The sequence below is a fragment of the Hippoglossus hippoglossus genome, chromosome 17 (genome assembly GCF_009819705.1).
Source record: "Hippoglossus hippoglossus isolate fHipHip1 chromosome 17, fHipHip1.pri, whole genome shotgun sequence".
Taxonomy (NCBI): domain Eukaryota; kingdom Metazoa; phylum Chordata; class Actinopteri; order Pleuronectiformes; family Pleuronectidae; genus Hippoglossus; species Hippoglossus hippoglossus.
In genome coordinates, this window is record NC_047167.1 from 19244947 (window position 1) to 19261869 (window position 16923).

The following is a 16923-nucleotide window of genomic DNA, read 5'->3' on the forward strand; positions in this document are numbered from 1 at the left end:
GTGTCAACTGTATGTGTTCATTAGTATAAGGAGATGTTGTAATAGATGTATCGTTCATTAGTATAAGGAGATGTTGTAATAGGTGTATCCTTATTAGGATAGACCTATTACAACATCTCCTTATACTAATGGATACACCTATTACAACATCTCCTTATACTAATGAACAAATAGATATAGGCAGGTAGGCTTGCAAAATTCCGGGAATATTCAAAGTTGGAAACTTTCCATGGGAATTAATGGGAATAAACTGGAAACTTTGGGGTAATTTATACTAACTGTATTTACCTTGTCATATACAGACATAAATATAAACATTTTGTTTTGTCATAAGCAGACATGCATGCAAACATTTCTAATACAAATTTTAAAAATGACATTTTTGACTTAATCCATTTGTGAGTAGGACTCTACCGTCTCTGTGGATCTCAGGATAGAACCCGGTCAGTGAAAACTTATCAAAACCTGCAGGAACGATGGACTTAAATACAGTCCATCGACAAGTACTACAAGTACTTTCGTTGTCTACAAGTACTGAGACAACGAAATGCAGTTTAGCATCTAACCAGAAGTGCAAAAAAAGCAGTAAAAGTGCAGAGTATGTGCATATGAAAAGTGGAATATGTAAATAAATAAGATATGTACAGTAAGAAATAGATATGGAATATGAACAGTATTGATACAAGACTAGCAGCAATAGGGGTAGGTAGTGTAGATATGATAAGTGTATATAAAGTGCAGGTGTAAGTGGTGGTAGTAAGTGAGATAAAAATGAGAAATTAAGTGAATGAGGTAGTAGTAATATTGTATACAGAGTAAGTTAAAAGGTATGGTATGATTATAATTACGATGAATACAAGAAGTATGAGCAAGAAGTATATGGATACAGTAGTAAAAAAATAAGTCTAGTGCAAATGTTAAGTGGCTGGAGGAGGGTGACAGCGGCAGGGAAGAAGCTGTTCCTGAACCTGCTGGTCCGGGAACGGAGGACCCTGTAGCCCCTCCCAGAGGGGAGGAGGGCAAACAGTCTGTGGCTGGGGTGTGAGCTGTCCTTGACGATGCTGTGCGCCCTCCGCAGACATCTCTTGCTCTGGACAGCCTCAATGGGGGGGGGAGTGAGGAACCGGTGATGCATTGGGCAGTTTTCACCACCCTCTGCAATGTTTTCCGGTCCGCAACAGAGCAGCTGCCATACCACACTGAGATGCAGTTGGTGAGGATGCTCTCGATGGAAATTTACCAGAATCTGAGGAGACAGATGGGCCTTCTTCAGTCTCCTCAGGAAGAAGAGACACTGGTGTGCCTTCTTGACCAGGGTTGAGGTGTTGAGGGTCCAAGAGAGGTCCTCAGAGATGTGGACACCCAGGAACTTGAAGCTGGCGACACGCTCAACCTCCGTCCCGTTGATATGGATGGGGGGGGGTGTGCCACCTTTCTTCCTGAAGTCCACAATGAGCTCTTTGGTCTTCTTGGAGTTGAGAGCCAGGTTGTTGTCGTCGCACCACTCCGCCAGGTGCTGGACCTCTTCTCTGTAGGCGGACTCATCATTGTCGCCTGTGAGCACTTCCGGTCGGCGGAGCCGGGTTAGTAGCCTCCGTAGTCCTGGCGATCTCAGGAATGAGCCTGAGACCATCGATAAAGTGGATATTATTACAAGATCCGATGTCCAGAAGATCCTGTCGGCTGTAGAAAGTGTTCGCAAGACTGTTCTGAGTGAACAGACTTGAAACAAGTAGGCAGATAGTAACTATTTTGCAAAATCTGGGGAGACGCTGCACGTGCCGCCATCTTGGTTTGTGCAAGATGTGCAAAATCTCCAAATAGAAATGTTGCAAGTCATAATTAGTTGTGATATGAGAAAACGGTGCAGCAGCATATTATCTGTATGGATCTCCCCTTGAAAACAATAGTATTCACAGTAGTTGTTTTTCAGTTGGAGGCCATGATGCCAAGGATTCACCTGCTCTACCCCCTCACTCTGGTGAGAGGATTTTGGGATGATGTCATGAGCCAGGCTCACACCCTTATCACCTCCACGTGGACGTTCTACCTCCAGGCTGATGATGGCAAAGTTGTCATTTTCCAGGTATAGAACTGAATTGTGGAGGGGATTTAATCATGTCTGTGATGCAAACACGCCTAATCCTGTTACAGTGCAAATGTAATGAAGGAACCTATTGCAACACATTCTTGTTCTTTGTTTAACAGACTGAACCACAGGTCAGGTTTTTCTCCCAGTTTGAACTGGTAAAAGAAGTTAAGGAGGAACCGGAGAAGATCTGTAAGCCTGTCTTTCAAATTATCTTCAATTCCACTTGAGGGGTAAAGCTAGTGATATTCTGTACCTGTCTTATTTTAAGAAATCTTATAAATAAACAAAATGCATGCTTACAGACCAAAAATGTATCCCAGCTGGAGCCAAGTTATAGTGGGGTCTTCTAGTGCAACCAATGATATCAATGGGTGTGTTGTTATCTACAGGTTGGAATGAGCTCCATTGTGCCCAGCCCTCTGTGTATGACACAACCTTTACAGTAGAACTGGTTTCAGAACCACATTTACTTTGGTGGGGTTGAACAAGTTGAGTGACATTATGATGAATTTGGAATTGTCAGTCTTGCATACACCAGGAGTATTTTCTAGAACTCTACCTCGATAAGCTGTTTAAGAAAATCACTGAGCCTTTTTAAAATGAAAGAATAAAAGTAGAATAACACATGTTCTGAAAGATGCAACACAAAGACCATCTTTTAAACACAAACGTTTCTTTTTAATACATCATGGTTGTGGATTTAAAAGTAACTTTTACTTCTCATTTTCTAGTCCCTTCGTTGAGCAGCCCAGTTTACAAAGAGTACCATCGCACTTTAATCCAGGAGAGGGACAGAGACATGCCCGGGGACCGCAGCTATGATGTCGAATACAACATCTTCAGCTGTCTGTCAAGGTCAGTTGGTATTAACGTAAAGAGTTTCATTACATCTGTCTCAAGCATTCACTTTGACTCAAGGAAAGAAATCAGAGGTCAGAAGTTGCTATGAGAGCAAGTCATTAGGCTTCGTGCATCTCTACAATAAAACAAGATTTCACCCATTTCAAAGATGTATAAAATGAATATGTGGCAGTCAGTGTTTTGATTGTGGCATCAAATGGATCAATGTGTATGAAACGTATAGAATTGTAATAATTTGTATACCAGGTCTGAACAGGGTTAGTCAGTAGAGCCAGACAGAAGACGTCATTTCAGTGGAACAACACAAACAAATGATTTGTACTTTTCTCGTCAGGAACCCGTGGCTGCCAGGGTGGATCCTGACCACAACTCTGATCATGTCTGTGTTGGTCCTGATCTGGATCTGCTGTGCCACTGTAGCAACTGCTGTAGACCAGTATGTACCCGCTGAGGTAAGTTCTGTGCAGTCTGTGGTTAGCATGCACGCTCATCTGGGCATGCAAGTGTTTGTGTAGTTTCAGGGTGTTTTAAATAGTTTGACGTGTATGTACACATAGACGGAGACTGTTTAGCTCAGCATAAAGAGGGGAAATGAGGAAATGGCTGGGCTAGCTCTGTCTGTAACAGTCTTTCTTTCGTTCTTTCTTTGAGTCTTGTTAAATTACCTTTGCAGATGTGTTACTTTTATTTATTTGTGATTTCATCTTTGCAGGCTGTGATTTTCTTTGTACATTACTGTAACTCTAGAACTAGAATGACACTCAGGAGAGAACATAGATTCCCCTTATGAAACCACATATAAATTCGCCACCTCTGGATTTTTCTTTGGAATCTGCACCAAATTGCACACACATAGATGTAGACCCCTAAACGTAACAGATTTGTTTCTTTCTTCATCAGATCAAAAATTGATTCTCAGAGAAATTGTATTTTTTGTCCTTGACCGATACCACATCCTTCCAAGTTTCATGGAAATCTGTCCATTAGTTTTAATGTAATGCTGCTAATGCAGATGAAAACATAACATCCTTGGTGGAGAAAATGCAGTGGAAAACCCTCTAGACCTGCTTATAGTGACCACGGATATGGTCAACCGTTTATATGGATCAAAAAGCTTTTGACCGAAGTGCTCCTATACAAATGCGCTGTGTGTACTCACGCTGTGTGTACTGTAGGAAAAGTATTAATCATTATATTGCTCTCTCATAATTTTCTTTTTTCCGTTCCCTTATTCCTAATATTAAGAAAGCAGCGTTAATGTTTTATACCATTGCCTCTAAAGCTGCCTCAGTTTCAGACACTTGCTTTGAGGCAGATTTTCTTGCTATTTGTATTTCAACATTTCAGTCATTTCCTTTTTTGCCTCTCAGAAATTGAGCATCAATGGTGATGGCGACATCATGAAGGAGCAGAAACTGACTCCATATCCAGCTTCCTCCCTGCTGATCATCACCACCACAGGGCCAGAGGAGGAGGCTGGGCCACTCCCATCCAAAGTCAACCTGGGCCAGTCGGACATCTAGGAGCCACAGCTGTAGCAGAGAAGGGGACATCTTCCATTCATGAATAATCTTTAGATTATTTTTTATCCTCTGGCACAAGACCTGTACTTCTTGTCGTCGTAACAGGCTCGAGAACTTGCAGAACATTTTGTATAACTGATATGTCTTGTCTCCCTTTGATGCTTTTAAAATTGGAGTGATGAAGAGTTTGTTTTTCTGTATATTGTTATAATTGAGGCATTATGGTAAAGTGATGACCGTAAAAGTCAAATAGGTTTTGGGGTTTTTCTCATGTGTGCATTAGGTGTGTACTTATTTTACTGAATAATGTCTCAGTGAACTGCTTGACTTGAACTGATCCAGGTTTCACCCACAATCCCAACTCTTGGTAATATGGATTGTACTAATGTTGCAGATTCACCCTGTTTTGTTCTCATGTTTCTACTGCAGTAATTTCCAGAATATATTGACTTGTACAATAAAATGTTATGCTCTTGATCTTAACCGTGATGGTACATGCAGTCGGTCTTTCCCACTTGGGCGTTTTTTATTCTTGTAATGATGGTTCACCATTAAATACAGTGGAGTGAAGTTGTTTGTGTGGGTGTGACTTTATTTCAACCATTACACACCATAGCTGACTTTTGTTATGCAATAAAATGTTGCAGAGACTTATTAAGAGTTGTGGATATAATCAATGTCGGGAAATTCAATTCATTCATTTAACTACGCTCTGCAGTGGGAGGCTGATACTCAAATCTCAGTAGCTTCTTAATAGTAAACTGCTTTGATTCCTTTATTAGTTAGTGCTCTTCCATATTGAAAGAAATCATTACACTTCCTCCTCAATTTCCATGATTAAATGCCTTGACTGTTTTACAAAATTTTGCAGGATTACTTAAACAATCAGATAGGGTGTCAACGAAATAGCTTGACTTGACATTTCTAATTACCCTGACACATTTATTTCTCAACTGTCAAATGTTGCCAATGCGATGGGGTCCTTGAGCTCCGTGCTTTTGCCCGTGCCAAATCCCTTGACCTCAGTAACCGAGATTTCCGGTGAAAACCAGGGGTTAGTTCTGCTTTTTACTTTATATTTTTTAAAGGGAGCATGATTGTTTGCTAAGGAATTAAAAACATTTGTAAAAAGCCTGCTCAACGTGTTTGAAATCCCTCTTTACAATAACACGTGGTGGAATCTTTTTTTTCTGGAGTCTGATACAAAATATTTGACAATGATCACTCAGGCAAAAACACCACTATGTATATATTAGTTTTTTTTTTGGTAATTATGATTGATTATATCAATGAGAGTCCCCCTTTTCCAGATTTCTGGTGTCTGGCCTAGCTGGTGAACAGATGAGTTGAGTAAATTCAGTTCGATGTAATGATTTCTTAGCCCTTCAGAGGTAGATGATAGCCAGTTGAGGTAAAGATCACCCAACAGTAACATTTCTGAGGTGTCATAGCCAGATAAAAGATTAACCAATTTGTCTAATGCATCTGAATTAGCAGACAGGGGGGGCGATAGGCCCCAATCAACACAGCATTATTATTAGGACCCAGAGAAACATCCAACACTAGAAATTCAAGTTCCTTAGACAGAGACATTTAATATAACACAGAAACAGCAAAACAATTTCCCACAAAAATAGCATTCCCCCCCCCCCCCCCCCCCCCCCCGTCTTATGGTTCTGTCTACACTATAAGTATAAATAAAAAAATATATATTATAGAAAATATATGGCACTGAATCACAACACACGTTACACATTATGATGTTTCAGTCCTTTGCTTGAGGAAATTCCATCTAACTGGACTTCTTTGAATTTCAAGTAAATACCCTTGATCCAGGTTTTCTGTCTGGTTTAAAAGGGAATTGGGTAGAGTTTGGAGATGGGCTGTAAAAACTCGACGTCAACGTTGCAGTTGTAAACCAGTCCGGTTTTCAGGACAAATCCAAAAATAAGGAAACCTACAAAAACGATAACAATAAACAAAAATACTTTCAGAAACCGCCAATAAGGTTGCACCTCCTCCTGCTGAATCTGTGTTTTCAATTCCTCTTGCAGATTGTGATCATTATCCCTGGTTTGCTTTCTGTTAAGTTCTAGCTGAGCTTCCTCCACTTGTTCCTTCAGATCACAGACTGATTTTCTCCAATCCTCTGTGAGTAAATGCTGCTCCTCTATTGTTTTCTGATAGTCAACAATTTCCCTGCTTTGCTTTGTTATGAGCTCATCTTTATTGAGGATGAGCAGATCAGCTTCATCAAGTTGGCACAGAAGATTTCGCTCTATTGTCTTTCGCGTTTGGTTCTCTTTGTATTGTTTGTCTCTCTGTGACTCAAGTCGGGCCAGTTCAGCCATAACGATACTATTCTGCCGATTCAGGATTTCTTCATGTTCCTTTCTATTTTGCAGTGCGTTGGTCAACTTTTCGACTTCTGCCTTTTCCTTCTCCATCAGAGATTTCACCCGAGTCAGCTCCTGTGTTCTCTTAACTCCATCTTTGATGACTTCCTTAGCGTCATCTAATTGGTACTTAAGAGTAAAAAACTCTGCTCTCAATCTGTAAATCTCTTTCAGTTGATGTTCGTTCTTTGTCTCAAGTTCACAATTCATGAACTCTGCATGTTGAGCCTCATGTCTCAGACTTTCCTCTGTCTCCTGCAGATCATGCACTACCACCAACAGTTTATCTTTGATTGTCTCCAGCGTCTCTGTCTGGTTCTCATATTCAGCCAACCTCCGTAATAGCTTCAAACAGGTACTGTAGTTGTAGTATTCCTGTTGTGTTGCCAACAGATTTCTGTTGTCCATATTCAGCATCTGTACGTGGTTCTCAAATTCAGCCATCCTCTTCAATAGTTCATGACAGGTACTGCTCTTGCAGCTTTTCTGCAGATTCAGCATTCTTGCAATTACATTGTCTTTCTTTGTCTGCAGCATCTTAAATAGGTCCTCAAGTTCAGCTGTCTTCTGTGTTAGCTCATAGTAGGTAGTGCAGTGGTAGATTTTCTTTCCATCATGCACTGTTTCCACCAGTTTGTTGTTCTCTGTCTGCAGCATCCCTGCCAGCTGCTGTAATTCAGCCAGCTCCTGATGTAGCTCTTGATTGGTAATACAGACACAGCTCTCCTCAAACATGGACGCGTCTCCGCTTTCTGGCATGAAAACGTTATGCATTGTTTGTTATCTATGAAGCGTTTAAACTGTCTTGTACCATACTGCTCATACTAGTCGTACTGCTGTTTCACTGGCCAGTTGCTTTAGATAAATGATCTTCATTCCACTTGGTTCTTCTTCTTTGTTTGGTTATTGAGGGGGGCATACAAAATCAAAGGACAGGGGCGTGCAGGACATCAAAGGATAGGAGCACACAAAATCAAAGGAGTGGTACTGGTATTGCAGTACCTCCAGGAATGCCGGTAATGCACCTTGACGTTGGCAATAAACCAAACAGTTTCAGTGTACTTTTTTGTGGATACCGGCACACAGAGGAATACAGGGCAATGAAGGGGTGGATTTATTGGCTAAGCACTAAATCTTGAAGAAGTCATGGACATATCACTTAGTAAATCGGAAGCAAAAACAATTATCAAAGGAAACATGAATAAAGAATGGCAGCATAGCTGGGATGTAGCACACACACAGGAAGACACCTTTATGTACTGCAGTGGGAGGTGACAGCAAAAAGCAGCAACAAAGAGGAGAAAATCTTTTACAGACACCCAACAGGATTCTGTGATGACTGCCAAGTACCTGAGTCAGTGGAGCATGTAATGAATGCTTTCTACAAGTCATTCACCTAAACAATTTCAGTTATTTGTGTCAGTTGACTCTGTACTTCATTGTTAAATGTTCACACACTTTATGCTTTTTGTGCACCAGGCCTGAACAGGGTTGTATTTCTAAACCAAAAAAATCACAACCAAGGAAGTGAACAAATGTTAAATATTGAACTTTATTCATAAAATAATTTTAAAAACAGTGTGAATCATCTTGGGAAATATTTTTGTTCCTTTGAGTGTTACCTGTTATAGGACCTACTTGAGCTATGCGCTGCTCTTTGGGAAATATCATGTGGGACAGGCCTCAATAGCTATTCAACAATTCAATGTCCTCTGCATTAAGAGCTGATGAGGGTGAACGTTTTGTTGGCGGGCTCAGATGTGAGCTGTCACATCCTTCTGACTGACGCGGCCTTTTTTTGATTCCGTGACAGGAACTCTTTGCAGGAGGATTTGTCTTATAAGGAACCTGTTTCTCAAACACGTGATTTGATGCAGGTCGGTAGAAATGCAGTCTCTCCCGCTTGTCCTCTTCTTTACTCTCACATACCAGGGGGGCTGCGTTCAGGACGTCTCTCACGAACTTCTGCCTTCCGACTACACAGCAGAAAGACTTTCATAACTATTTGAGGTGGAGTTACAAAGCTCAATTTGATTTACCAGTTGTCAGTTAGAATGCAACGTAATGGCAAATGAAAGAAGACTTACAAAAGCGTAGCGCTGATGTTCTTGATGCTTCAATTTTCTTCTGTTTTGGCATTTGGGAGGTATTTGTTTCCCACTGGTTGACAACCTGGAAACAAGACAAGCATTTGTTAAGATGATGTGCAACACACTGGGCATTGAGCCTTTATTCAACAGAAGGAAATTAAAAGTGAAAGGGGGAGAGAAAGCAGGGAAGACATGCAGCAAAGGGCCGGGGCGGGACCAAATCTTCAGCTGCTTTGGAGAGCTCTGGAGAACCCCCGGACATTATCTGGAGAGGCTGCATGTGTGAACACAAATGTCCCAGTGAGACTCCGGACTTTCCGGAGTATATCTGGTCAGCCCCCTTGTAAAAGGTCTGCAGTATGTCTGAAGGAGCTGATGTGAGAACACAGCAGGAGATCCAAAAAAGTAAAAAGAAAACATATCTTCTTATATCTAAGATTGAAAAAGCAGCTTAAATGTTAGGCGCCGGATCTTGCACTGGGGTGGGCAGGAGCATTGCGTCACCCTGCACCGGCCGCAGATATGGTCCTGACCCGACCCGGCCCATCCAGAGGATGTATGCAGAATTGCGTCTGGGACAACAACACAGACGGAGATGTCAAGAGAGCTTTTGGTGATAAGGGTGTTGTGCGATAAACAAAAACACATGATCTCTGCAGCGGAATAAATACATTACGTCCTACCTCTGCCTGCTGTGCCACGCTTCTAAGAAGAGAATCGGAGAATCTCCCCCTACATTGTTCGTGTGGGTACATCCTCTGAAGTACATGTCTGAAACTGGCTGTCTACTTCTATCAGCAGCTGAGGATATGTACCTGTTCGGCCCAGCCTTCTGTTTTACACCTCGAGTGATCAAAGAGGTCCAACGATTTCTCAGAACGAACGAGTCCCAACAGGTTCCATATGGTCGTCTTCAAACCTGCATCAAGCTGGATGTATAAATTCATTTTATACATCGGCATCACAATAAGCTGCAGCTAGGTGTTGCACACAACCATTATTGGCTTACCTTCAAACTGGTCCCAGATACGTCAAGTTTGTCAAGTTTTGGGAGGCATGTGAGGTATCTAAGTGCTCTCTCTGAGATAGGGTTATCTAAAGGAGAAAAAGAATAACTGACCAACTGTTTAACAAAACATATCAACTTATTACTGGTTTGAATTTGATGGTGGTGGTATTTGTGCTCCCACTATATGGGAGCTGTTAATATTCTGGTAACAAACAGGAAACATCCAGGAGCTGAAGACAATCAAGTCCCCTCTTCATCATCCGGACAGGCGCAGTCAGTCTTTGTAAGCCAGCGTCTGACAGACTGTTACCACCCATATAAAGATGAATCAAACTGCTGAAGATGGAAGACACAAGTGTTAGTGCTGGTATTTCTTAGATTCCCCACAATGCTTCTTTGGAATAGAGAAATCACTGGTTATTACTTTGCCAATGAGGTGGATGTTAGATGATGGAATATCTCATGATCATCACCCAGTCTGCAGCCAAACAAATCCAGTGACTTTAAACTGTGAAAAGTTTTAATTTCATCCATCCTCTCATGCAGGAGTGGAAACCTGTGGGAATGAAAAATGAGGGACATGAAAAGCTTTGGTTTGTGGCAAACCCACATAGCAAAACTATTTTGGCACAGTCACACCGATTTCTGAAATGATGGCACATTGGTCCTGATTGCCAGATCTGGACCACAGTCCCCATTTACCACACGGGCCACTGTAGGTTCACATCCAGATTACACACGTTTGCCTAGTTGGCCCACATTTGTTTTGGTATATCCGGGCCAGACTTTAGCTATTTGCTTTAAGCTCATCTTCATTTTGTCTGGGCCACCAGAAGTGTAGGCTACATTTTGATTATGGCACTCATAACCTGTTCAAATTAACATGAGCAAGTTATGAGCGACATGATGGCAAAGTAGCCAATTTTGCCTTACATTTTCTCAGACATTCTGCGGTAAAATCTTCTGAAACTTGACATACAGACAGTGAACAAGCGTGGGGAGAAATATCTGTGTCACCTCTCTGTCAAATAATAATATTTAATATGAGGAAGTTCTGAGTGCCATAATGAAAAAGTAGCCAACTTTCATAAAATACATACATATAATATTCCATTTCATTATAGGTGTTGTTGTTTTGTGTGGACAACAAATCATAATAAATGTCATCAAACGTGTCTCTGGACCTTTCGCTTCAACGACCTTTAACGTAAGGTCACAACTAGATAAGCACATGACCTCAGTGGAGAAACGTGGACCTTGGCTCGCCTGTTTCGCAGACACAGGGATCCCAGCACCATCTGCCCGTACGCGTCGCTGAACAGCCGCAGCGCCTTGGGGGAAACGTCCGTGTTGGAGAACACCCGGTTCTCCTCCGCCGCCGCGAACAGCCGGTCCCCGATCTGCTCGGGGAAGCCCACCAGCGAGTCCACGTGGTGGATGTTGTGAGCCACGAACAGCAGCGCGAGGTCGAACAGGGACTTGGTGGTGTAGCGCAGGCTCCCCTCGGAGTTGTAGGTGAACACGAAATGCTCCTTCCTCAGCACCAGCGGGTTCGTCCTCCTGCAGGACGACGCGGGCTTCGGCTGCGACAGGACGATGTCACTGACCCGGCGGAGGTTTCCCCTTTCTCGCACGTAGACGGGGCCATCGTCCATTATTCTGTCACTTCCACAGTGAGGACACAACACACACTCATGCACCTTTAGCTAGCTAGCTACCGGCTAAACACGTGAAACGGGACAACAGACAACAAATGCTCACTTGCTAGCAACCGGACAGGAGAGTCGACTGAAGCTAACACTTCGTACGAATCGACCCCTACGTGTTAAAAACGGATTATTTCATTACTTGTTAGCTATTTGCGTGTATTTACATGTATTCCAAGATCCTGTCGTTAGCCCCCCCCAGCAACTTCAGAGACTTCTGCCCGCCTGGCAAACTTCAAACTAAAAGTCCAACTACTCATAATAAACAATCTCTAGGTGGAACTGTTTCTTTATTTGGTCTCTTAATATTTATTGTCCCTTTATGAATAACAATGCAAATGTGTTTATATCTGATTTGGGGTATGTAGGTGGGGGTCCCCAGGAACAAGAGGATTTATTTTTAAATGATATTTAATATGAGCAAGTTTTGATTTTGGGTATATAGGTGTATGAGTTTGTATTTATGTATAAATATATGTATAGCCTTATTTGAATTATTTATATTGTGTTTATTATTACATATATGTTTTGTACATTATATACAATATAGTGCACAGGTAAACAACATATTTATAGATGTATATAGGAAGCTGGTTAAGTATAAGCTAATTATTAATTAATGACTTGTGGAGAAGGGGTGAGATTAAATAAGTTTGTACTTCTCACTCCTTTTTTTCCCCCTCATCACTGTTTGTAAATAATACTTGTTTAAGTTTATTTAAATGTTTGTATAATTTGCATGTTCGAATTAAATACAAATAAATGAATGACTCAATTAATATAATATGCTTGTTTCTGGGTTATTATTATTATTACACAGTCATTTATGATTTTAATATAAAAGAGGGGTCGAACTCTTATTTTGAAAAGGTTCAGTAGCAGGAAACAGGCTTGTTTACATGACACGAATACGAATTTCCTGGAGCCGAGAGAAGTGCAATGATTTCACGAGTTTAGAAGATCAACAGGTAAAACCGGCTTCGTTTAAAGGAACTAGTCCAAACTAACATCTGGATTCCTGCACGCAACCGAGGCTCTCGTAGTTTGTTCTGCTCCTGATGTTGCGATAATTGGCGAGTTGTTGTTGAGCTGTCAAATGAGAACTTGCTAGCTAGCAAACTAGCTAGCTAACATTTAACGTGCGTGATTCCCCGCGTATCCCTCTTTGAGTTCAGCTGTTTTATCCACATGACGGTGAAGGGGATGATTAATAACCTTGAAGCTAAAAAAAACAAAAAAAATGGTTTACGTTTGTTTTCCTCCACAGTTTTCTAAGATCAAGTTGTTGCCAAACTTTCCTGACAGACGAGCCTCTGGAGTTTGAGGGTGAATCCGTGTAAATGGCGACAGCAAACGACCCCTTTCAGTTCCAGGGTGAGTGTCCTCCACGGTCTCCGGGGTGAAGAAGTAATAATAATAACTTTATTCACGTAGCACCTTTCAAAACCAAAGTTACAAAGTGCTTTACAATAACAAAAGATGCACGATTCACAAATTATAACGATATAGAATGATATGAAATTGTTAGAAAAAAAATTGGCCATTCGATAGAAGTGAGTCTTAAAGGTTCATCGTGTAGAATTTAGTGACATCTAGTGGTGAAGTTGCATGTTGCAGCTGAACACCTCTCACCTCCCCTAAATCTTACACACTGGACATTTGACAGGTAGCCAGTGGCGTGATGTTTAGCTGAATGTAGCTGCTTCCTATCTATGGCTTCTGAAAACACATCTACCTCCCAGTGTTGTACTGTGGTGTATCGGCAGCAACAGTGAAACCATCAAAACATGCGATAAATAATTTCCATTATTTCCATGTCATGAATTTAGAATTTGAAGAAGCTGGTAATCTGTTAGAAGCCAACAGAGATGCAACCACCATTAGCATTGAAGATGATGACGTCAAACCTGAGAAGCAGAAAAGAGCTGCTGGTTTAAATCCCAGTGGTGGTGATGATGAGGACACACTTCCCTATGACGACCAGACAGAGGTCTGCACAAGACGAACACTTTAAATAATCAAGTCTTGTTGCATAAAATGTAAACTTTTGGTCTCATTGTTCTCTGTTTTCTATTGAAGCTTCTCTCTGGGCAACAGAAAAGTGCCCCTTTCTGGACTTTTGAGTACTACCAGAAATTCTTTGACGTCGAGACCCATCATGTAATGACATCACAACTTATTCTAAATACTTTTAACCCTTATGACAACATTATCATGGGCATCAGAACAAATGCAAGTTGTCAATCTACTTAGGTAATAACTTTTCTTTCAGGTGAAGGAAAGAATCATCGGATCAGTGCTGCCATGGCCTGGAAAGAACTTTGTTCAGGTCCACCTTCGAAGAAATCCTGATCTTTATGGTGAGCACTCTTCATGCTGTGATAAGAGGTTGTCCAAATGTGCATGTAAACTGAAGATCTAATGATTTATATCTGTGCTTTCAGGACCGTTCTGGATTTGCACTACCCTTGTGTTTGCCATTGCCATCAGTGGAAATATATCCAACTTTCTGATGCACTTAGGCAAACCAAACTACAAATACACCCCTGAGTTTCGAAAAGGTATTCATGGCTCACTTGCTGAGCTTGCCAGTAACAGGACATTCTCCTCTAAATTCTTCTTACAAACTCTTCTACTTTTAAATATTGTGTGTTTTCCAGTGACCATTGCTGCAACAGCGATCTTCACCTATGCCTGGTTGGTGCCTCTTGCCCTCTGGGGTTTCCTGCTATGGAGAAACAACAAGATCATGAACTTGGTGTCATACTCCTTCATGGAGATCATCTGTGTGTACGGATACTCACTTTCCATTTACATACCTGCAGTGGTAAGACATGAACAACTTTCAGAATCAATTTTCATTTTTTTTGCTACACATTAAATATCTTTACAGTTAAAGAAGAAGAAAGTAGAAGAAAAGCTTGGAGTACTTATTATTAAATGGGGCATGTACACACAATATAATTCACTTTTGTTTCCTCAATAAGGTCTTATGGATTCTCCCATTTGAATGGCTGAGGTGGTGCACCATTGTGGTGGCTCTCTGCCTCTCCGGCTCAGTGCTGGTGATGACGCTCTGGCCTGCCGTCAGGGAGGACCACCCCAAAGTTATCGTGGCCATCTTGTCAGCCGTTGTGTTGTTCAACATCCTGCTTGCTGTTGGTTGTAAGGTAAATTTCCTCCAGCTCTGATTCTACATAACTTTTCCATGTGGATTAATTACAAATTGGAGAGATATGGAAAATGTATCTGTTTGGGGAAATAAGATACAACTGTTCATCGCGGTGTAGATAACAATGATTGACCTACTCCTGTTTGTCCTTAGTGATCTCAGTAGCGTGGCCAAGCTTTGAACCAGCTATGTCACTCAAAGTCCAGCAATTGTGCGTGTCTGTCCCTGTGTGCTTCTTGGAAACGACTGTACCTGATAGTGTCAAGTTAACTCACACGAGTCAGACTCTCTTCATCGGAAACTGTGACTGCATTTGCTAACGAGTGTGACAGCGGGCTGTTAGTGCACTTCTTAAGGTCAGGGCCGCAGCGGTGTCATATCTCTGCTCACATTCATGTAATTAGTCTCCAAGCTGTGTCTGACAGAGATGAATGCATAGTAGAAATGCAGCGTTCTTCTCCTCAAACACTGCACAGTAACTGCACAGTTACTCTCAGCCACTTCAGCTTGAGCTTCTGATTGATGGGATGTTTCTCCTAGTTTTGTAATTGCCCCTTTGCCAGGTTCTTTTACCCATTTTTCGTTATTTGTTTGGTTTTTCAGGCTTATTTCTTCAGCCGACCAGAACCAGCGCTACCCGTTGACATTCCTGCTGCAACAGTGGTGAACAAGACATCGTCTTTGACATGAATGCCTTCGATCGTGTGAAGGTAAATAATACTGACAGAATCTTTTAAAGCCATGAACCATTTGTACAAAAACACTAATAACACAATACATGTAGGTCATGATTCAGTCTGTCAGGGCTGAAACCTGATGGTACACAACTGTTCCTGGTCTCTCTCTCTCTCTCTTCTTTCCCCTCATTTCCACCCATCTCTCCTCTCCTCCCCATTTTTCTACGGTCACCCCAACCGGTCGAGGCAGATGCCGCCCACATGAGTCTGGTTCTGAGGATTCTTCCAGTTAACGAGGGAGTTTTTTTCTCTCCACAGTCGCCACAGTGCTGCTCATTGTGGAAACCGTTGGGTTTCTCTATACATTTTAAGGCCTTGACCTTCTTTGTAAAATGCCTTGAGATGATTTCTATTATGATTTGGCTCTATACAAATAAAATTGAATTGAATAATTCTCAACCGTCTGCTCTCTCTTGGCAACTTTAATGTGTCAAGAATATTTACCACCTACATTAGCAGCTCTACGTTGTTGGCCTAATTTAGAAGCGTTGGCTCGTGTTATTTTGATCTGCTGGAGCTGAACATCTGACACCGGACATCCTGTACATGATTTCTCCTTCCCATAGCATGTGTTATTCTTTTTCTTTTTAAATGGCAGGTTCTCCTGTTGCCTTATTAGTGAGAATCGGGTTGCGGAGGTGATGAAGTCATTGGTCGTCTGGATTTCACCTGCACTGGAACATTCTGGCTCAAGACCTTTAAACCCTGTGTGTATCCTCGGTTCAACTGCGTGACTTTTGAAAATTAACACTGCTACAAGTATGTTATTTCTCATGGGATGGGTTCTAATTGTCTTGAAAGATAAATGGGCTATAATGTTACACACCACAGGATCTCTTGTAGTATGTAGTTGAAATATTTAGGTATTTGCAGTAATGTAACTGCACTTTTCTACAATGAGATTAAGTTAGTGTGTATGTGTACAGAACTTTCTCTATGAACAACATAACTTCCAAGGGTCGGACTTATTATGTACCAAGTTGTTGTAATTTCCCCTGACATAACCATAAGTGATCTAAACGAAGGCCAAAGACCAATCCTAAATTTCCAAGTAATTTACAACACATTGTAACTATTTTTGTAATTAAGTTTTTTTTTTTCTTCACTGTTTGTGATGAAATGTATGAAATTGAATGTGTATTTCAAGGGTAATAAAATCAAACATGATCTTTTTGGGACACAATTTTCCTCAATGAATTTGTCAGTGTTATGACGATAATTAATTCCCAGTTCACTTGGAGGCGAGTTTCCATCATTCATTAAACTATATTAACTGATTATTTGCATGCCGGCTTTGCCCATATTCAATAAGTAGTTTAACAGTTTAAGAAATATAA

At 41.3% G+C, this 16923-nt stretch overlaps 3 protein-coding genes across 9 annotated transcripts in view; 2 read left to right on the forward strand and 1 right to left on the reverse strand.

Moving 5' to 3' along the window:
• tmem59 (transmembrane protein 59) overlaps positions 1-5046 on the forward strand; it is a 6128-nt gene extending 1082 nt beyond the window's left edge. The window contains exons 4-8 of one of the 2 annotated variants that reach the window (XM_034613810.1): positions 1934-2086; positions 2209-2281; positions 2824-2947; positions 3288-3405; positions 4324-5046. In XM_034613810.1, coding sequence (XP_034469701.1) covers positions 1934-2086; positions 2209-2281; positions 2824-2947; positions 3288-3405; positions 4324-4476 — 621 coding nt within the window. In that variant the 3' untranslated portion in view covers positions 4477-5046. Of the gene's footprint in view, positions 1-1933; positions 2087-2208; positions 2282-2823; positions 3026-3058; positions 3093-3287; positions 3406-4323 lie in introns of those variants that run through there. The other variant, XM_034613811.1, reaches the window with a different exon arrangement.
• Positions 5047-8406: 3360 nt separating this feature from the next.
• Positions 8407-12364, reverse strand: lrrc42 (leucine rich repeat containing 42). 2 transcript variants are annotated; one of them, XM_034613184.1, is made up of 7 exons: positions 11238-12364; positions 10396-10527; positions 10186-10304; positions 9972-10057; positions 9778-9891; positions 8960-9044; positions 8407-8848 (listed from the first exon to the last, which is right to left on the reverse strand). In XM_034613184.1, exons 1-7 carry the CDS (start codon positions 11624-11626, stop codon positions 8556-8558), a joined length of 1218 nt encoding a protein of 405 aa, XP_034469075.1. In that variant the 5' UTR covers positions 11627-12364; the 3' UTR covers positions 8407-8555. The 2 variants fall into 2 exon arrangements, with proteins under 2 accessions (XP_034469075.1, XP_034469074.1); XM_034613183.1 differs by having other exon boundaries at positions 10186-10307; positions 11238-12362.
• On the forward strand, positions 11513-16769 carry yipf1 (Yip1 domain family, member 1). Of its 5 annotated transcripts, none has more exons than XM_034613190.1 (10): positions 11513-11644; positions 12945-13051; positions 13507-13667; positions 13757-13837; positions 13950-14037; positions 14122-14238; positions 14338-14504; positions 14665-14847; positions 15453-15559; positions 16185-16769. In XM_034613190.1, exons 2-9 carry the CDS (start codon positions 13018-13020, stop codon positions 15537-15539), a joined length of 918 nt encoding a protein of 305 aa, XP_034469081.1. In that variant the 5' UTR covers positions 11513-11644; positions 12945-13017; the 3' UTR covers positions 15540-15559; positions 16185-16769. The 5 variants fall into 5 exon arrangements, with proteins under 5 accessions (XP_034469081.1, XP_034469076.1, XP_034469078.1 ...); XM_034613185.1 differs by lacking the exon at positions 11513-11644 and adding an exon at positions 12546-12645; XM_034613187.1 differs by lacking the exon at positions 11513-11644 and adding an exon at positions 12616-12757.
• Positions 16770-16923: the final 154 nt, after the last annotated feature.